The 22,022-nt window shown below is 28.9% G+C and overlaps 1 protein-coding gene across 7 annotated transcripts in view; it reads left to right on the top strand.

Moving 5' to 3' along the window:
- The window catches only part of lig (ubiquitin-associated protein-like lingerer), a 41,017-nt gene that overhangs the window by 15,757 nt on the left and 3,238 nt on the right, over positions 1 to 22,022 (top strand). For 2 of the 7 annotated variants that reach the window (XM_016053015.5, XM_016053016.5), the window contains exons 11-25: positions 609 to 941; positions 2,418 to 2,563; positions 2,792 to 2,969; positions 4,246 to 4,351; positions 7,789 to 8,115; positions 9,989 to 10,191; positions 11,831 to 12,014; positions 12,088 to 12,179; positions 12,274 to 12,339; positions 12,580 to 12,645; positions 13,611 to 13,689; positions 15,239 to 15,435; positions 16,882 to 16,969; positions 18,830 to 18,913; positions 19,524 to 19,591. In XM_016053015.5, the coding sequence (XP_015908501.1) occupies positions 609 to 941; positions 2,418 to 2,563; positions 2,792 to 2,969; positions 4,246 to 4,351; positions 7,789 to 8,115; positions 9,989 to 10,191; positions 11,831 to 12,014; positions 12,088 to 12,179; positions 12,274 to 12,339; positions 12,580 to 12,645; positions 13,611 to 13,689; positions 15,239 to 15,435; positions 16,882 to 16,969; positions 18,830 to 18,913; positions 19,524 to 19,591 (2,217 nt within the window). The remainder of the gene's footprint in view (positions 1 to 608; positions 942 to 2,417; positions 2,564 to 2,791; positions 2,970 to 4,245; positions 4,352 to 7,788; positions 8,116 to 9,988; positions 10,192 to 11,830; positions 12,015 to 12,087; positions 12,180 to 12,273; positions 12,340 to 12,579; positions 12,646 to 13,610; positions 13,690 to 15,238; positions 15,436 to 16,881; positions 16,970 to 18,829; positions 18,914 to 19,523; positions 19,592 to 22,022) is intronic. The other 5 variants (XM_016053019.5, XM_071186211.2, XM_016053018.5 and 2 more) reach the window with 3 other exon arrangements.

The following is a 22,022-nucleotide window of genomic DNA, read 5'->3' as shown; positions in this document are numbered from 1 at the left end:
TAAACAGCTAGCCTAGAAACACCTTCTTCCAAAATTGTTTTGAGCGTGATAGAAATTCCAAACTTCTTTCGCACAAGAAATTTTTTACAATCTTAATTAAAAAAATTAATTACTTCAAAACATTTTTTTACGAAAAATGTTTTATTTTAAGATAAAAGTTAGGAAAAGATTAAATATAAATAAGAACTTAATTCTTGTTTCTTAAAAAAATTCATTTATCTCATATTTGTTAAATACTATGAATGTAAGGATAATGTAATTTACTTTTGGCAATGTTTTGCCCTAATACTCATTGTATTTTACGTTTCAAAATTATTTAATTTTTTTAAAATAATTTTATTAAAGAAATACTGAACCAAGTAACTAATAAACATGTTTAAGGGCATTTTTGAAACTATGAATAGCTCTGATAATGATTGTTTGATATTAAAATGTGTGACATTATATATTAACTTTTTACTCTTTCTATCTATCTTGAAGCTAACCCCTAACTTTTCTTCCTTTACTCCTTACATTGATATTAATGAAATTTGAAATATTTATTTTGCTAAATGTTTATTATGTTTGTTGTAAAATTATGTTTTGTTAAATTCAATTTATGTTTGTAGGTTGTGAGTCAAAATACCCCCGCTGCCCCCTCAATCAACTCTAGTTCATTTCAGTCAAACAGCCCTAACTATCCATCAAGCTATAGTGTTAATAACACTAGCAGTCAACATCATGTTCAACTTCCACCTGAGCTGCAACAAGTTATTGTCTCCCAGTCCAATTATTCTTCAACGTCCTCATCCGGTGTTCATATTTCAAGGGATCTGCATTCGCCTGTTGCATCCCAACAGAGTATGAGCACAACAAAAACAACAACCTCGCAACATCAAACATCTCCTCTACCGCAAAGGGTGAAACCGCCACCAAAAGCTAGACTACCACCTCCGTCTAAGGTGAATAAAATAATTTCATACTTCTGTTCGTTTATTTGTTCAATCTTTTATCATACATGTGCACTTTTCTGGAGTTCTACTTTAGGGTGTACTTTTCTGTAGTTATATATGAGGAATGCACAACCTTTTTGAGTGAGGGGCCACTCACGCAGCAGGCTGACTAATGGAGGGCTATAAGCATATTTAGTCATTGTGGTGACAAATGTGATTATTTATATCTTAAAATTGGTGTTTTTAAGATTAAATATTTTTATCAACAAACTTTAGAAACATATTTTTGGTAAATTAAATACTTTTAATTAAGTTTAATTCAAAGTAATAATAATAAAAACTGATATTTAAAAATAATTAAATTGATTTATTAATATATGTATGTATGTGCTGTATTTATACTAGTTTTTATAATACACTATTTATAATAAAGCTGGAAAAATTGATGGCAGTCAAAAATTTATTACTCAAATACGAAACTCGCACATTGTAATATTTTAATTTTTTTTTAATTTTTTTAATCAATCATACATAATTTTGTAGCAATAACCCTTGAAAAAGCAATCAAGAAACAATATAGATTTTCAATAGAATCTGTGCAAATTGAGTGCATCAAAAAATCATTACGCAAATTTACAATTCAAAATTTTAGAAATTTTTAATTAAAAAAAATTGAGTTCCGAAGTTCTTGCGGGCCACTCATCAACAAGTCTGCTGGCCGCATGTTTCCCGTAACCACAAATTGTGCACCCCTATTCTACATAGTTATTTTCCTAACTTCTGCTAACTTTAACTTTTTATTTAAAATGTATGTAGCACATTGTTTTTTATCTTATAAGTTATGACCAGAGCTGTGATGTTGAAGACCTGAAAATTCTTGTAAAATGCCTTTATAGTCTGCAAAATAATTTAAAATATAAAAAATAACCTAAAAATGAAAAATAATGCCCTTAGAAATTCTCAAAAACATGTTTTGTATTAACATTTTAAAAGAGTTATAAATTATAATTTATATTCATTGTTTAAATATTTAAAACAAATATGCTAGTAAGGAATAAATTGTAATGAAATACTTGATAAAGGTAATTAAAAATTAATAAATTTTTAGTTAAAATTTTTAGTTAAAATTTTTAAGAACATCATGCTTTTTGCCCAACAGCAAATACTTTTATTATTGTCAACACTTGTTACTAGGGATGTTTAAAATAATTGGATCCAATGCGAAACTTATGATTTAAATATATATATATATTTCAATAGCAATTTTCTCTTAAAATAAAAGAAATTCAAAATTATTATGACAATTATTAGAGAAAAGATGAAATTACTAAATGATAAAAATACCAAAGGAAAAAAAAATAGTTATGTTCTATAGGGGAAACAAAACTAGAAATGCAAGTAATTGGATTTCTCCTCAACATCCTGGCCCTAATTATAAAAATGGTGTATTTTTATTTATTAAATTTCTTTTGCATCTCTGTATAGATTCCAGAATCGGCTGTAGTAATGCCTGATGATGCAGTCACATCTCTAGATGTACAATTTGGAGCTTTACAGTTTGGTACTGATTCATCGCCGTTTGACTTCACATCTGGTGAAACCAGTAGTGCTTATCAGGATCTAGGACAAAGGTATGAATTGAAGTTTCCTTTATTTAAGCAAGTCATCAGTATTTTATGAATGAAATTTAATTAAAAGTTTATAATTTTCATCTTTTGATTGTCTTATTATCGTGTAACGTATTAAAGCAAGTAATGAATATTAACTTTTTTAAATATTGTGTGAAGACTTTGTATATTTAAAAGTAGTTATAATTTCTTAATATTTTGCAATGATAAGCGTCATCTTTCCCTTAATAGCTCAAGTGTTTCCAGTCATGTAAATAGTCAAACATTACCATCGAGCATTACCTCTTCAGCTTACTCAAATGCTTTGCCATCTTCCGTGACTATGAGTAAAGAATCTACTTATAATATTGGGTCTCACAGTAGCCCAAGTCAGAACTCTATATCCAATGAACTTGGCCAGTCACAAAAGGTAAGTTATTATTTTGTTTTATTAACTAAAAAACATACATTTACAAAAAATTTAAGGAAAGTTCAACCATCTACATTGTCATATTTTCCTAATTAAAAGCACCTAACCACGTTTAAAATGATCATGCAGTTCTTATAATTTTTGTGAAATAACTAATGGGTTGATTTTTAGCAACCTTTATCAGTTTAAAAACTGGGTGTTAAGAACCTAAGAGCCGATATAAATTAGGGTAAAGAAAGGGGTTAGTAAAGTAGGGTTATTTTATTTTTGAGTTATTATGTATTCATAATTGGTCGTTGCCCTTCTTATAATACCCTCAAAATATCTATAAGTCTACTATCTACCCTGAAAAGTTACTATTGGACATAGTGTATGATGTTCTGTTTTTAATGAATTGTTTTCAATGCTGTATTTAAATTGATATCAGTATATAAATGTCTAATTAAATTTTGTCTTATTTATGCAATTTTATTTATAGAATTTATAGAAAAAAAATTTTCATTTCTAAAAAAAAATAGTTTTTTTCTTTTTAAACGGTATTTATAGTACAGGGTGCGTAGCGTTTGTAAAAAGTACTTAAAGGTGCTTTTTGGGGGATTTCGTTTTTAAAAGCTTTTAAAGGTGCTTTTTTTAGCTGGCGTTTTTAAAAAGTGCTTTTTTCCGAAATTTTTTTTTGTCTCCTTTCAGTGATATCTGGTGGATCCCATGCATTTCACGAAAAATGGGGAGTTTGCTACGTAATCATTCATGCGGACTTCATGCCGTACCCACGTTATGACTTGTGCATACACGCGCACTTTAAACCCAAACCCGAGTGCTCCAATTCGGATAGAGAATATCAGATCCTTATGAAATGTTTTTCTTTATAATTTATTTAAATTTTGTTCTTGTTTATTTTATTTTACTTCCGGCACTTTTTTTGACGTAGGGGGTAAGGGTACTTTTGTTCTGAGTTCAGGGTCAAGTTGAATTCTCTCGGTGATGTTTCGATTTACGCCCGTTTCTTTTTGGGTTTTTTTAAACGCTAAAACTGTTTATAAAAAGTTTTTGTTTTTCAATAATATCATTGATTGAATATGAATTTTTTGAGTGCTTGAAAATTTTTGTAAAGTGCTTGAAAAGTTTTTAAAAAGTGCTTATTTTTGATTCAAAGATTTGGCTACGCACCCTGTAGTAATTTGCAATAAATGTTTTCCGAAGTTAGTTGCGACTTATATAGAAAAATGTTTTTTAACAAGCTCATTAATTTTTGATTTACACTTGTTATTTATTTTAGGTTGCAAACCAAGAGAGTATTTTATTATCTCAAAGTGAGCATAAAAGTGTTGAAAATGTGTCTTCATTTGTTAATCATCGATCAAATCAAGGTAGCAATCTAGAAAGTATGTATATGTCTTATCAAATTTATGAAATCTCTTATCAAATTTAAAGAGCATGGATACATATTTAATTTTTTGTTTCTCAAGTAGAATGGTTGCAAATCTTTTGAAATTACTTATTCATATTTTTTTTGACATTTAAATAGAGTGGAAATACTCATTAATTAATTTATATTTGAAATTTAAATTAAAAACGTTTCGGATGAATTTACTTTTTAAAAAATAAAAACATTGTGTTATTAGCTAAGTTTAAAGTTTATTGTTTCAACATTATATATGGCAACACTAGTCCTTATTATTTATTATTATTCTACCAGTGTTTTCACTACAGCGCGAGAATCTCGCTAGTTTTTTTTTTTCTTTTCTCACGTTAAAAATTGATTACCGCAAGAAATTCACGCATTCAATTAACCAATTTCAAAATTTTCGAATTTCTTGCATTTTGAAAAAAAATTCTCATTACGCCATTTAGAATGAAATCCGTTTCAATTTTCTTCCTGGATCTTTCATTATTTTCAACATCTGCCCCATTATCTAGCTTCCTATTTACCAGTATTGTTCAGAACCTTTAAGAACAACAGAGCACCATCCCTCCAAACCTCTTTAACGCATTTCTCTGCAACCACGTGTTTACCGTAGGTAAGGTTTCTCCATGTAAGACATGTTTTTGCACATTAATGCAAGATGGACAAATACCTTGTAAAGGCAATATCTTCTACTCCGAAACGGACAAATGAAAAGGAAACAAATGTGGGTAGAAACGATCAAAACGAAACAAAAGCCGATTTGAGCAACCTAATGAGAATAGCTGATGAAAAAGTAGATGTAGAACATTTTCCATATGATGATGCAAAAAAAATATTTAATGCTTTAAAAATTAGAAGATGTTAAAAATTTATTATAATTAAAGAAATGATTTTTTTTTTCAAGTCTCTTTGAGTGTTTTTTTTTTTTAATTTTTAGATCTCACTTAACTTTTTGAAATCTCACCCTGTTTTTGAGAAAGGGTGAGACATTCTCACCCATTTTATTTCTACGATCAAAACACTGTTCTACTGACAAGAGAAAAAAAAAAGTAATTTTTTTTTCTCATCTATTAGATCATATAATCTTCACAAATGTAATTTCAAAGTGCAGTAATGTTATCTATAATAAAGGATGTTAGCTTATATTAATATTGTAATCTCTAAAATTTATTGCGATGTTTTCAACCTTTTCTTCTCTAGAAAAATTCTATTAATTATTTGTGTGAAGATAAAAAAAGATCATCTGTCTGTAAAAATAAAATAAAGAAGGGCTAGCTATTACAATTTATTTATAATTGTTACAATTTCGTAGTCAAAGATTACTGTGTTAGGGTTGAGTAAAAAATAAAGTTTTTATTTTGTTTGTTTGTTTTTTTTTTTTTTGAAAATTTTCGTAATTATCTGTTGAAATTATATCCACCCCATATCTTCCAAAAGTTATCAATTTTTGAACTTTCTACTTAATAATTGTAAGAAAAAAATAACACCTAAGTGATACCTTTTTATATTTTATACTATGTTCAGGTGTAGTATTAAGTATATACTTAGGTAGAATTATATATTATTATTACTTATATTGTATTAAAGGCTATATAGTATTATGTTATAGCTTTATATGTTCATCATTCATAGTAGGCCCTTTGATTAAAAAATTCCTCCCTGCATGCCCCATAAACCTAATTATGCCCCTGACTTGTTAAAGGACAGATGTTCGATTTGCAATGAATCCATTGTAAATCAACTTCGTTTCTGGCAATTTCCACCTTTTTTTCTTTTCTTATTCTGATGATTTTTATACAATGTTATTATGACAAGCGACTTTTCTGATTTAAGCAGTCACTTTTTGACGTGTTTAATGTAGGTAAATTTTATCATACATCCATGCCGTTTTGTTTTTATTATTTTTTTTACAGCTATTAGTCCTAATGGTTTTTTATTCTGGTGTAATTAATACAATACAAATTTCATATTTAATCATCACTATCACACGATTGATTTGCGGCAATAATTGATTTGCGGTTGTTATTACGACATGCACCATTTTCAAAATTCGAGAATTGTCCTCATTTTAAAACTAATATATAAAATTTGCGAATTTGACTGGGGAGTTATTTTTAATTTAATTTAATGGTCTTAAAAAACTCTGTTTTGTGATAGAGGCCCTTTTTTAGGGGAAAATAGCATTCTGCCTCCTTGAAGGTCTTGTATGAGCTCTGTTTGTGTTATTGTACTTCTAATTACTAATAGCCTGTTTGGAAAGTTGGCGCCTCTAAAAATCTCATATCTTGCTGTTAGTTATATTACACTGAGATGCCAACTATTATGGATTTACCGTAATTATTACGGATTTTATGACAACATTACGCTATTACGGGCTACTCCCCCAAAATTAGTGAAAAATAGTTTTTAACTCATCCGAAAGTTTCAATTTTATTCTATAATTTTTCCTTTTAAGAATCAATACTGTAATTATTACGGATTTTATGACAACATTTTGCTATTACGGGCTACTCCCCCAAAATTACGGAAAAATAATTTTTAACTCATCCAAAAGTTTAATTTTTATTCTATAAATTTTTCTCTTTAAGAATCATTCTCATTGAATCGTATTGGTCGAAGAGGACGGCGATCTGAAATGCATTTTTGGGCGCAGTGAGGATGCTCCTTTTAAACGTAGCGCTTCTAGCTCTCACGCTTTCAATCCGTCATGTCAACAGCACAGAAATAAGCGGTACTTACTGTCTGCTTAAGCAATTGATCGTTTTTGTCTCGTTGTTTTTTAACGAAGATTTAACGAGCAAAAAAGCCAGTATATGTGAATAATGTAGCTCTCAATGCAATGGAACGTCAAGCAAAAGATGAAAAAGTAATGCAATGTTATGGTCATGCATGTAGTGTGGAAGGGCACGTGTTTTGTAGCATTAACAAACAAAAAAGTGTGTTTTGAAAGGACATTTTCTGATGCTGAGATAAGAGCTGTAAAGCAAAGTACTAAATTAGATTTCCATATAGCAGATAAATAAACAATTTTTTATTGAAGTTTCAGTTTCTTATTTTGTGTTCTATTATACAAGTATGTATTTATGTACCTTTTTAGGTGAATCTTAAACTCAAATTTTATCTCTTTTTTTAAACAAAACAGTTTTGGAATATTAATTATTAAGATAATTATATAATGAATTAATTCTTATTAATTTTTAATTTATAGTACCATTAAAATAAACAATAAATCTTTAATGTTAAAATTATGAGGTAAAACTTTAATGTTACTGAGGATTACTGAAAATCATTAAAAGTTATGTGTGATTATTTCTGAAATCATAATTTCCAAGTTGGAATCTCAGATTACAGTCTCAGTTTTAAAAAATTTTGAGTTATTTTATTTTTTAAAATATATATATATTTTTTTCCTAGGTACTATGATGAGTAACAAGTCAGACCAGAGTGCTCTGAATTTTAACACATCCACTCATGATTCGGCATATTCTTCTTATTCCAATCAAAAGTCAGTGTTGAACTCGTCCAACCTTGTGCCATCTACTGTGAGCTACACCCACACTTCTTCATCCATGAACAGTGGATCCAGTGATATATCTAGCAATCAGCCATCCCAGCCAAAATATCAGGGGCAATCTCAGAATTCCTCTTACGTTTCAGGATCCTCATCTGCTTATGGTCTACAGCCTACACCTTATTCTACTCCTGTTACCACAACAGCAAGCTCCTATTCTTCTCAAACTGGTAAATTTCATGTCTTAATGGCGTGTAATTCAATGATATTTTTAGATGATTATGGATGTTTCAAAAATCATATCTTGTATCTCCTTCATTATATTTTTAAATTTTATTTGTTAATAGACTTAATAATGGTTGTATAATTTAAAGATTAATTTAGTAAATTAATGACTGATATAATTGATTGACTGATATAATCATCATTGTAATGAGTATATGTATTGAGGTATTAATTTGTAATATTAAATGAATTAAATTTTTTTTTCTCCCTTTATTATGGTTGAAATTTCAACAAAAGTTGGAAAGAGCCTGATTTTTTATTTTTGCATATCGTTGGTTTCTTCATTCTTCCAGTTTCAAAATGTCAATTATGACTATAATTGATGTTTTTTAGTATGAAGAATATATGAATGTATAGTATGAAGAATCGCGAATATATGAATTATATTTTGTAACAGGTATGTTTTTATTTTTATAAAAATTTTTGCATCAGTTTTGTTAACTGAGCTAATTTCTCCTACATTGAGACAATACCGATCCAGAAGTTCTCTGTTTGATATAAGCTGGATCAATTTGAATGTGGGCATCTATATTCAAGGGCGCCAGCAGAATGATATAAAAGGGGGTGCAACTCTCTAACAAATTACTCTCCCCCCTGAAAAAAGTGAAAATATTCTGTTATGTTTTGTTATTACATATACTTCCATCTGTTAATTTTCTTCATCTATTTCAATATCTTATGAATCCCTCGAATACATCGATTTAGTTATTCAGGCCACACCGTTTTATCGAGCTGTAGCGGATAAAACTGTACTATTGAACGCACTTTTAGTACAATGCGAAGCATCAAAACATGGAATCCGTCTACAATGTTTCACAAGAGATTAAGTAGTTTGTGCTTGCTCAGTGTGCATAAGAAAAGATGACTCAGAATTCATTGAAAAAGTTATAAACAGATTTGGACAGTTAACAAGATGATTGCAATTCTTGTTTGATTATACAATTTTTTTATTTGTTATGTATCAATAATTACTTAATTATTTGTTCTTGAATAAAAATATTTTTAATAAAAAAAAATTTTATAACCAAATTTTTTTTTCTGTATCTCTTTAATTGTTTAAAAAAAGCCAGGGGGGTGCAAGTGCACCCCGCTGCCGGCGCCCTTGTCTATATTTATCCTTTTATTTCCACATTCCAAGGTTGGTGAATGTCCTGATTTATAGCTTTTGTCCAAAGATTCCTAATTTTTGTGTGAGTTCAAAATGTTGGATTTTTTTTCAAAGAATAATTAATATTTTAAATTAATCAATTAAAAGATTTATATTTTTTACCTAGCATCTTTTTATTTTAATTAATGCTTCAAAAAATTTGTGAAATTTAATGGTTCAAACTTCTTTGCCATTGGGATTGTACACCATGTACATCGTTCTTCAAATCTATAGTCTTATTTATAGAATTCATTGAAATCGAATTTTTGATAATTCAACATTTTATGAAAAAACAAAAACTCAACTAACAAAATACTACTTTACCAAATTTTTATGGTGAAGTAAGCTGTTTTATGTTAATTTATTTCCAAAAATGCAATATAAATTTTTTTAGGTTAGAATTGCAGTTTCACAATTATTGATATTTATGGTACTCCGAGTTATAGCAAATTGACTGTTCTAAAAATTCTCTGTGTTAAGCAAAGGCAGCGTTATTAAATAAATTTATGAAAAATAGTTTATTGTTTAATTTATTAAAAAATACATAAACCTTTTTAAAAATGTTATTTGCGAGTAATTTTTAAAAATCTTTTTTTCTTATTCCTTAACTAATAGATTTATATTTTAATTAAATTTATTGCTTAAAATGTTCCCACAATTTTTGCTCTTAGGTTATAGTTCCCATTCATCTTCTTATGGAACAAATAATAGCAGTTATAATAGTCAACAAAGTGTATACAGTGGTGCAGTGACTACAGCTGCTCAGTCTGGTTCTATGATCTCTACTTCTGTATCCAATTCTAAATTATCTAATTCTCTTAACCACAGTGTGAAAGAATCATCCCTCCTAGAATCCCAACACAATTCATCTCAAGTAAGTAAAATTTTTTCAATGAAACTCATATTGCTTTTTAAATATTTATTAATAAATTTTCAGTTTTTTTCAAAAGTGAAGTTGAAGGATTAGATTTAAAAATAAATTTGGTGGCGAACATTCATTTTTGATAATTTTGTTGTGAAAAAAAGTCATTACAGTGTAATTCCTTCAAAACATGCAGATAATAATTTTTTATTATTTTGATTGAAGTAAAATTTGTTCTGGGATGAGATTTTTCTTCCAGATAAAACTGAATCGAAGTAACATTTATTTTTTAAGTATTGCTACCAACTTGCATGGTTTTAGGAAAGGGTTTTATGACAAGGTGCATACCCTCCAACTGCTACGGAATTTCTGTAGTTTCAGAAATCTTCTTTTCAGACGGTAGCAAAATTAATGTCTTAATATTTAAAAAAATTAATTTTAGCGTAACTTGTCCACTATTACTTATAAAAGTGCAGGCCATATGGCTAGATTCTTAAGTTCTGATAAAAGTTTTATGAGAGATCCATTTGCTTTAAAAATTTCTACTTTGGTTCGCTACCTACCACTAGAAAGAATTATTTTCAAAATCCTCATAAGTTGGAGGGTATGCAAGGTGGTACAATATTTGAGGTATATATTTTTAGAATTCCAGCTAATTAAATTCGATTATACTTAAAAGCATAATTTCGTTCCTAATATAACTCGTCTGCAGGTTAGATTTAGTGATTTGTTGTGAGTAGAAAAACAATTTAACCTTTAAGATTCTGATTTATGTATTAAAATATATATGTTACCAATAAGAAAGTTTTCTCAGTGATTATGCAAGTTGCAACCAGTTAAAAATATTATAAGAATAATTTAAATAAAGTTAAACTTCAGAAGCTCTTTACATGTACTTTTTTAAAGAAATAACTCTTTTTTTATAATATTTTTTATTTATTTCTATTCGAATTATTTTTAATGTGATTGTTATAATAATCTATTTTTATGGTAATAATTTATTTTTTAATATATTTTATTTGTGTTGATTTTATTTTATAAATAGATAAATACACTTGTATTAGATAAATGTTTACTAATATAATTTTAGTTTAGTGCCTATTTTGTTGTAGTAAAATGCAATGTAAACCAGTGTGCTGAAAAATGTCCTTACTGTTGACACTTTTTTTTATTAATATTACTGTATTTATTTGTGATTTTACATATTTTGTTTTTTACATCTGACATGAAATAAATATATTTGAAGTTAATGCTATTTATTGCATTAGACTAAAAATGTAATTATGAATTATTTGATTACATTTTTCTTCTCTTGGGTTGGGAGAATCTAGTTTCTCCAAAGGCAGTCTTTTTCATTGTGAAAAAAACATTACCATCCATGTGTATCAAAGCATATTTTTGGTACTAATTGTGTTTTCATGCAAAACATAACTAGTCTGGCTTCATGGGCATTATAGTTTACTTTAGAACTTAAATTAGCCTAATTTAGATGTCTAACCCCTTCTTCTATCCAGATACAATGAAGTTATAAAAGCATCTTTAGAGATAGTAAAAATAAAAAAGGCTTCATTCTTAAGATGTATTCTCACTTAATTTATCTAAATTTTGTGAAAAATATTTAATCCAATATATTTTGTTTTATGATTTGCAGCACTCTTACGAAGTTCCAAGTACGACAACTAGTTCAAGTGTCTTATCTGTGAGCAGTTTGGCACAAACGTCGGCTACGAATCATTCGGTACAAAATTCTTCGAATATGAACTCTGTCTTGGGTCTTGTTTCAACATCATCTTCAACCACCACAACATCAGTGCTCAAGAACTCTCTCTCTGCAAGTAAGTGCTATTTTTAATTTTTTAGTTTGTATTTTTTTGTTTTATGTTCTTAAATTGATTTTAATATCTTCAGCAGGTAAAGCAGTACCAAATATTCCACAAAATATGCCAGCTGCAATGTTGGGTCATCAGTATGTTATGGGGCAGGCCAGTTTGCCATTCTACGTAAGAAATTTTTGATTTTCACTCTGATTTATTTTGTATTCTGTAATAAATTTGAAATTATGAAGAAATGCTTTATTTCATACCTTATTTACAGGGTTTGCAACAGCCCATCTACAGTTATGAAGATGTGCAAGTATTACAATCCAAACTCTCATCCATGGTAAGCATTAATTGTATACCTTTATTCTTACGGACTTTTTTTTTAATCCTCTAAGAAAATTAAATACTTTTTTTTTATAGCAAACATTTTACTACACACTTACCCTATCACCTTGGCTTTCTCTTTACACAATTTATTTAATTTTCACCACCCTGTGTGCAATAGCTTTTGACACTTGGGGGAAAAAACACAGTAGACTTTACAATGTATGTTCTTCATGATTTGTTTCTCTCTTTGAAGGGTTTACAGTCGCCTGTCTATAGTTATGAAGACATGCAGATGTTGCAGTCGAAGCTATCCACTTTGGTATGTGACAAATTGTAGCCTGTTTTCATCATCATCATCATTAATATTGTGGCTGCCCATCATCTGCTTTTCACACACTACATATTAGTCTGATCATCTCAAATGGCTTTTTTTATTTCCTCCCATTTTGTAATGTCGCTTTCTCATACCTTCACTTGTAACATCATTCAACCTTGACCCTTAGCATCTATAACCTATCTCGTTTTTGTTCATCCAATTAGTCTTTGTGTTCTATGATTTTTTTTTTCTTAAAAGATAATAGTAATTGCACTATGAGCCATTCATTCATCACCAAGCTTCATGAGATAGTTATAATTTTCATAGACTTACTACTCTACTCATCATTTTGTATGTTGGATGTGTTTTTGATTGAGAATGATTGTAGTAAAATTGTTTTGTCTGTGACCTTCACTTTAGATCATATTTTTAACCTTGTTTTGACTAACATTTGACCAAGATTGGATGTGACTTTGACGATGAATGACTATAAACATTGCTTTTTAAAATTTTCTTGCTTTGTAGTAGGGAATATTTTAACCTTGTTTTTGAGATAACCACAATTGTATGCCTCTTTAACCTGGAATCACTGTAGAAAATGCCTTAAGCTTTCTTTTTTTTAACTGATTAGAAATTTAAAGTAACTTCAACTCTTTCAAAATATATAACTAATTTATTTTTTCATAAAAAAAAAAAAACCTTTTGGACTCAGCTTCTCGTTAAGCGTCTTTATGTTATATTTTCTAAAGTAACGTCATCACTGTTTTTATGTTGAAGTGAAAAACTTACAAGATTCCTTCTAACCAATGTTGTGCTTAATTTTCATTTTGATTGTGTTTCAATCTGGTTTTGAGTGAAAGTTCATTTGTGACTGATAGGCATAATTTAACTTTTGAGCACTTCAAACTCTTAGGAGTAATGTTTTTGTGTAAAAAGTGTACTTGTTAAGTTTACTTTTATTTTTATAGGGCTACTATGATATGCAGTTTCAAGCTCCTACAAGCATGACTGGGCGGGATCCAGGCATGACCAGTGTAGCTTATACAGGTACTATGATATAATTATTTAATTCTTATGTATGTGTCTTTCAGTTGATTTTTCTTATGGAAAAATAAAATCCTATTACTAAATGTGTAATTTTAGGGAAAACTACATTTATGATGTAGCCATAAGAAATTTTAAATACCTAAAAATTAAATCTGGCAAATTTAAAATAGGTCAAGAAATATTAATATGTATTTTTAAAAAAATCCTAGTAGAGGTACACTTTGCTTAATTCTAAATCAGCTATCAAATCTGATTCTATTTGAAATGACATTTATTTAATATTAATTAGCAGACAAATTGTCTTTAAACAGAATAAAGGGCTTCTTTTAAAATTAAATTTATAAAATTATCTAATCATTGAACAAATTCTATTTTTAGTTCATTCCATAAAGTTATTTGCGTTTTCTTGAACTAATGTTTATGAATCAGGTGTACAATTAGCTCTTCATCTTTAGCGTTGCATTCATTTCATCAACACAGCTCTTTGATAATCGATGCATGTTAATTTTTCTCTGTACAGAAAAAGGTACTGTTTTTTATTGGTTAACAACATGGGGACCTAACTGCCTAAGTATTGTTAAATAATGAAGTAAATCTCATTGATTGTGATCAGTTAAAACTTTTCTGTAATTTTCAGTCTTTTATTAATTTTTTTTTATTTAGAACTTTCTTATTTTAAAGTGTATATAACTATATAAAATAATGGAAATAGTATTAGGGGATATTGAGTTGGTATTTTATATTTTTTTTAAACTTGCTGCTTTAATTTTAATTGAAATTTTGTATGGAAGCTGAACTTTCATTTGAAAACCGAGATGGAAGAAAGGTTTATGTTTATAAAAACTAATTTTGAAAGAAAAAGAATTTGCCCGCAGACAAAATTTTATTTGAAAAGCAATCATATCATGGGGAAAAGTATTAAATCAGGTCAACGATAGCAGCAACAATTGAGTGCAAAGCAAGTACGGGTTTAAAATCCTTTGAAAAATTCTTCCTTTCAGAGATCTGATGAAATAGCATCAGAAGTTGTGTGCTCTGGATATAAAATAACTCTGTTAGTGGTTGAGCCTGCATCAGCTGACACAGTGAAGTTTTACAATAAAAACTAAAGAAATGCTGCACCTCCCATAAAAGAGAAAGAAGTTAAAACTAATAGCTAAACTAAATATATTTCAAAGAAAATTATAAGATCTGATGAAGTAACATCAAATGTTGTGTGCCCTGAAAATAAAGTAGCTCTACTGAGTGTTTAACTTCCATTATCTGACACAGGAGTGTTAAAATAGAAGTCCTGTCATCCTTCTAAGTGTACCAAAATGAACCAAGAAAAACCTCTTCACGTGGTTTAATATAATTCTGTACGATGCAAAAATCCTTTTATTTCCCGCACCTATGAAATTTTTTAATTTTGTTATTGTTAGCCTAAAATTTATATTATTTCGTAAAATGTGCTGGATTCGCCTTATTCATGTTGACAAGAATGGTTTTAAATACTTGTTTTAGCTGACATAATTTGTTTTTTCAAATATTTTTTTTATTTATTTTGCAGCTGATGGTAAATACAGTAGAGCAGAAACTGATGCCTCAACAGTAGCTACAACATTATCTCAAGGTCAGGCAAGCACTCAGGCTCATGGACAAGCTTTCTTAAATCCTGCTGCTGCTCTGCCGCCTGGTTATGGTTATTACTTTGCTGGGGGCATGATGGGAGGTATCCATCACTATGCGGCACCCCCCATCTTCCCAGTGAGTTCAATTTTGAAATCAAGTTTTAATCACTTAGATAATCTTTACTACCCGGAATGCATCCACTGTTACCAAAGTTTCTACCAGGAAAGCACATGATACATGTGTACCCATTGAAGTTCATAATAGGAGTATTTGTCAAAACTGTATAGCATATGATTAGAGATTTTGTAACACCTACCTGAGTTTAAGCTAAAGTTATCAAATTGTAAAAAAGAATAAAATGTAGTTTTATTTTATTGTTTAAGTTTCTTTTGTTTTTGTTTGGTTCCTATGTTTCGTTCCATTTGCATGTGGGATTTTTTTTAGTCTGTTTTTAATATTACACATTTCAGTCAAGTTACTTTATAGCTGAAAGTTTTTAAAGAAAAAATTATCCTTTGTCTCACTGTGGACACAGGCATTGATTCTATCCTCTGACAAGGCATGGTTGACTCAACCTTTCAATGGGTCGATAAATTGAGTAGCTGAGCATTAAGCATGTTTGGAGGCTTCATTTGGCTGGCCATCCAACCTAAGCATCTGCTCCTTCATGCCAGAACCCTAGGTCAAGAAAACGGATAGACACAGCAATCTTGGCCCTTAGTGAGCTGTTGTACCACTGAGTTTTAAAGTTATCAAATTGTAACAGAAAAGTAACATTTATTCTGGTTTTAATGTTTAGGTTTTTATTTTGTAAATTAAATAGCTGAAAACATTTTATGCAGCCTGACCCTACGGTTTAATGCAATTATATGCATCATTGAAATGTTAAACTTAGGTAAAGTTTCAAATAAAAGATAGTGTTTGTTTTGTGCTAAATATTAATTGGGTAAAACAATCTGAAAGCATTTGTTTGTTTATTTGTATTTCATTCATGTTGGTTTGCTATATTCACTTATCCAGATTTCAGGTGTATTTGTTACTCTGCCATGTAGATATAGTTTTCTGTACATCATTTTTTTTCAATTGTTTAGCGTTTATGTCTAAAGATTGTTCCTTACATTGAGTGAGTGGTTCTTATGTTTATGCTTAACAAAATTTTGTGTGCTGCGCTTCAAATTTCTTAACTTTTGAAATTAAAGGATTTTTTCATGTCACAATAGCATTTATTTCAACACACTAGTATTTCTTAAAAGCCTGTTAATTTTATTGAAATTTCGTTGTGCAACAGCTATGATTAATAATTCATTAAAATTAAAAATTTTAATTTTTCCCTTAATAATATTACAAAATTATTTACGACTTTGTTTAATTTTATTAATATATAAATATACTTTTTTCTACAGAAAAAACTAATTTTAAAGACTATCATTTCACTAGAAAGACTAAATAATACATGTCTGCAGTTGTAGTTGGAATAAAACAATATTTTAAGCTCCCTATAAAGTCAACGGCTTTATGATCTTGCGAACATGTTAGGGAATTTATATTTCTTTGTCATTTTGTTTGCCTATTCCATTCTAGGTTCCTCCTGCGACTAACACCCATGGAGCAACCACTAATTCTCAATTTCAGAAAGCTAATGCGTATGGATCACACTCCTACAGTTCAGGTTGGTTCATTTATAACAGTGTTTTTATAATGCATATGTTAAATTAATACAATCTAACCATTTTATGGTAAAGAACTAATCCCACTATTATATAAGTATTTCAGGGTATGTAATGTTTTTACAAGGTGCTTATTTTAGTTTTTAAAAAGCTTTTGAAGATGCTTTTTTTTTTTCATTGGGGTTTTTTAAAAATTGCTAATTTCCCCTTCAAAATAAGATTATTCTTATTTCTTTACCATGTCAATTTTCATCACGAATTACTGAATCGGGGTTTTCGAACTGAAATTCATTCAACTGTAATCCATTTTGGTTTGCTAAATGAAAGCACCAATTGTTTTACATATTTGATGTAACACTTGCAAATTCGCTTACTCTGAACAGGATTTGGTTGAAGGATTCTTGCACTCTCATTTGTAACTCTACTACATTTTGCATGAGAATCTCTATATCAGGCTTCATTTTCCACCTTTTGAAATCAAACTGAAAAATTTCTCGAATTTTCACAGTTCATGGGGACTTACTAACCGTTGAAGAAATAATTTACCTGATAAATTTTATTTTTGTTGTTAATTTAATTGCTAATTAAGAGCCATTATGTTCGTCAGTTGTAAGCTAATGCCCTTCTTACACTATCCTATTTATAGATCAGTACCATAATCTTTGAACTTGACTTGGGGAACAAAAAATTATTACATATTCATGTGGATCCAGAACAGTCAGCAATGCTTCATCATCTCAAAATTTTATTCTCTTTTTTTTTTCTCCCTAATTTTAAATAAAAGAATTAATTGAGGTTTTTAAACATTGGTTCCATAGAATATCATAGATTTCTTGCAAAAATATCTATAATGATAAATAAAATCGATGTAAGCAAAATATTCGGTAAAAGTTGGATATAAAATAAACTATTGCCCGAACTATTTTCTAATTGCTTTTAAAAATTTATTTTATATTTTATTAGAGGCACATTGTGCTTGTCTTAAGTTTTATCCTTCGGTTTATGTTAAGAATTTTTTTCTGTCATAACTGTAAAGTAGTTTATTCATATTATGATTTTGTAATAGTGTGTAGGACTTCTTTCATCAAATATTTTAAAGTGTGGTTTCCTTAATTTCTTGACGAAAACACACTGAAGGTGTGTGTTAGCATTTGTGTTCAAAGGTAATTTTCCTAGCAACAGAGCAAATCAGAAACACGGGGAATATTACATTGAAATCCAAAATCTTTTAATTATTCAAGCAAAATATTTTAAGATCAGGAGTAGTTGTTGAAAATGGGATGTTCGAAATACATCAGAAATATCAAAAAAATATATTTTTATGCATACAATATAATCTATATAATACTTTGCATTAAAAATATTAAAATTTGTATTGACTAGAATTTTAATATATTTAAAAAATTAAAAAGGGAAACAAATCAAAGAATTGATATGAAATGGGTTAAAAAAAGATCGCTGGGAGATCACTCTTTAAGATCATAATTATGTTATGGACCTTTTCTATCGGGAAAAAAAAATTACTTTTTCTTAAAGTGAAAAATAGAATTTTTGCTGGATTTCAAACCAGTACTGACTAGAAGATAAGAGATTAGAAATAATGCTTGACAAGCTATTAATATACACCTGCTGTATTTTATTTTGAGCATGGTACAATTTAGACCTTGTATACATTGGAGTATAAGCCATTTTCCGAACTGTTATGTTATTAAGTTCTCACATTAAGTGTATTTTGATAAACGTTTAACCATTCCCTTATAGCAAATTTTAAAAATTAATCAATTTTTGATAAATTTATAAATGTTTTTTTTTTCCTTCTTAACAACCAACCTTCGAATATGAACCACTTATAACTTTTCCAGGTTATGAGAGTTTGAGCCAACAGCAAGATTACTCCAAAGGTACTTATGGTGCTGCTTCTCAAAATCAAGTTAAAGGAGTGTCAGGTGAGAATTGGATTTCAAGTGAAAAATAGTTTTTTAACCTCAACATGTAAAGAGCAGTTACTTTTACTGATATTTATTTTCTATTCAAAATACTTTTAAAGAAAATAGTTCTTTATGTATACTGTAGGTGTATATAAGTTAAATATATTTGTTACAATTCACAAATAGAAATAGGCTTTAAACAAATTATTCAACAAATTAATAATGTGTAATTTAAACTAAAAGCAATGCTTAAACAGGGTGGCCTTTTTCTCTGGAAACAGAAATATTTCAAGGAATTTAAAAATACATAAAGCTTGGAATCCTCCGGATGTCCTTAATTGTAATTAAAGAAATCATTTTAAATAATGCATGAAATTTTAATGCACCAGAAAACTGGTTTTTCCTGTGTTATTTAAGTAAAGTGGTATGTGACTTGATAATTTTTGGAATTTTTTCGCAGAGCTTAAACTTGCACTGAATATTGTCCTATTTCTTAAATCAGATTTCTTTTTATTACCCATCCATTACTTTTTTCATTCTTTGCAATGTTTTTCTCCCAAATAAGAATGAAATAAAAAAATCTGTATTTTAACGAAATATTATAAATATTTGTCACATTTTCTTACAGGATCTGGTGCTGTTCCTGATCTTTCTGGTTCAGTGTACAGCAAGGCGCATGCTGCTCAGCTTGCCAAGGTAAATCATTACTCTTTCACCTAGGTCAGTGTTTCTCAAAGTGTGGTACACATACCTCCAGGGGTACGGGAACAGTTTAGCAGGGGTACACGTTCTTGTGCAAAATATCTTGCAACAAACGAAAATTTAAAACAAAAAAAATTCAAAGATAAAGCTACTATGAAAATTTACGATTATGTATTTTTCTATTGGCTATTTTTTACAGAGTTAACAGTTAATAATTAATAGTGTCAACAGCCAGTTGTTATATTTAACCTTTGTGCAATTTTTGATAGTAAAAAATACATTCATTTTTTATTAGTGGTACAGAACGTTACGAAAAATTTAGAAAGGTTACGCAAAAGTCATAAGTTTGGGAAACACTGGTCTAAGTTATCAGTTCTTGTTAATTTGCATCTTTTTGGTTTGCATGAAATAAAGTGTTTAAAGTATGATACAGACTGAATAGCAGTATTTCATTTAATATTAATGTTTATACGCAATAGAGTTGGCTTTGTATCTGATAATTTATACTTAGCTCTTATATGTACTTTAAACTTGCTACCACATATGTTACATTTTGAGCTTTAAAATATTTTTTATTTAATCTGGGCTCAAATTCCTTAATTATTAAACATTTCAATCAATGTCCTGATTTTTTTCCAAATTTTTGTAGGAGTTAACAGGAGGAATAAATATTTATCTAAAAAAGAATTGAAGAAGTTTCAAATTCATAAATTATTTTAGGTCATGAAACAAAGTAAATAACAAAATTAACAACTAGGTCTTCATAGTGCGTCAAATACGATATTTATCTACTTTTAGTTTTAGAGACAATTAACCTTAATTTGAAGGCATGAAAGCATTCAATGTGGGAGAAATATATGAAACAGAGCTCCCTCAAATCAGGGAGAACAGAGGAAACCTGGAATTGTCAAGGAATTTTATTTTAAAGATTCGATTTAAATAATTCTAACATCTATTTCAATTATCATCAGGGGTGAAAGTTTTCCGTATTTTGACGGATTTCCGTCTTTTTAAAAAAACTACAAGACGGAGCAAAACGGAATATTACTAATCTTCTTTTCAGGGATGAAAGACTTCCGCAAAAAAGCGGAAATTCGCTTTTTCTCCCAATTTTTAAAATTTCCGATCATGTTCAAAAAACTAAAATTTTTGGGGAGTCCAATTAGAGAACCCAAGCCTCCCGAACGATAGTCGGAGCGTTTCGTTTCCGACCGCCGATATTTGATTTCTTTTGTTTGGCTGATTTTCGGAATTACGCGATTTATTTACGCGCAATATGTATTTTCGTGTTTTTAAAATCCAACAGCGCGATTCATATTCCCGTGATTTTAAAATCCAAAATCGCTATTCATATTCATGCGATTTTAAAATCCAAACGCACGGTTCATATTCACGCGATTTTAAAATCCCGTCGCGCGATTTTATAACCCGAAATCGCGATTCATACTCACGCGATTTTAAAATCCAAAATCGCGATTCATATTCACGCAAGTTTTTAAAATCCAGCCGCGCGATTCATATTCACGCGATTTTAAAATCCAATATCGCGATTCGTATTCACTCGATTTTGAAATCCAATATCGCGATTTTTGACCGAAGTAGAAGTAAGTTTTCTCTTGAATTAGTTACTGTAAAGATGTGGTATATTTTTCATTAGTAAGTAATTTAATAGTCGTGCCTTCCTATAATTGCTTAATTTTTTTTAATATAGTAGTGGTCACAATATTAAAATTATATTTAAGAAAAATTTAAAGTTAACTGTCTAAATGCTTCTGCCACTTTAAATATTAAATAAAAATCTTCCAGCATAGTTGAAAGTTGCTTTTATAAATCTCAGTATCATATAGAGCACTACCCCCGCCCCCTCTCCTCCCAGTGTAAAAGTTCAGCTTTTTTTATTTTTGTCCACTTTCATGCCTGTCTTTTATAACTAACTATTTTCGAAAGAGTTAAATCATTACTCTTTATTAATCACTTTATTTTTTATGTACTTTTATTTTAAGAATTGGTAAATTTTAATTAAATATAAAAATGTTTTTAGTTTGTTTATAAATCTTTTTAGTTAGTAATTAAAATTTCATAACTTTTCTTTTTAAAATTGATAAGTATACTGTAAAGATAATTGTGTACATGCAATATGTTTTCAATCAATATATTTTAATTTTATTAAGCACTGTAGACTTAACATTTATTAAATATCAGCATTTTGTTGAATATTATTTTTACTATTAAACTATGTTTAGCTTGAAAATTGTTTTTGTTATTTATTAACAAAGTATTAACTTAGCTAAGTATTATTCTTTTCCTTAAAATGATAGCTAGCACTTTATTTTATTAGAAAATTAAATGTTTGAAAAAATTTAAAAGCTGAAGTAATTTTGCTTGAAATAAATAATTACTTTGCATTTTTTGTTTATACTCCTGA

Source organism: Parasteatoda tepidariorum, chromosome 9 (genome assembly GCF_982258835.1).
Source record: "Parasteatoda tepidariorum strain Cologne lab strain chromosome 9, Ptep-v5.0, whole genome shotgun sequence".
Taxonomy (NCBI): Eukaryota; Metazoa; Arthropoda; class Arachnida; order Araneae; family Theridiidae; genus Parasteatoda; species Parasteatoda tepidariorum.
This window is presented reverse-complemented; position numbering and strand designations above follow the sequence as displayed.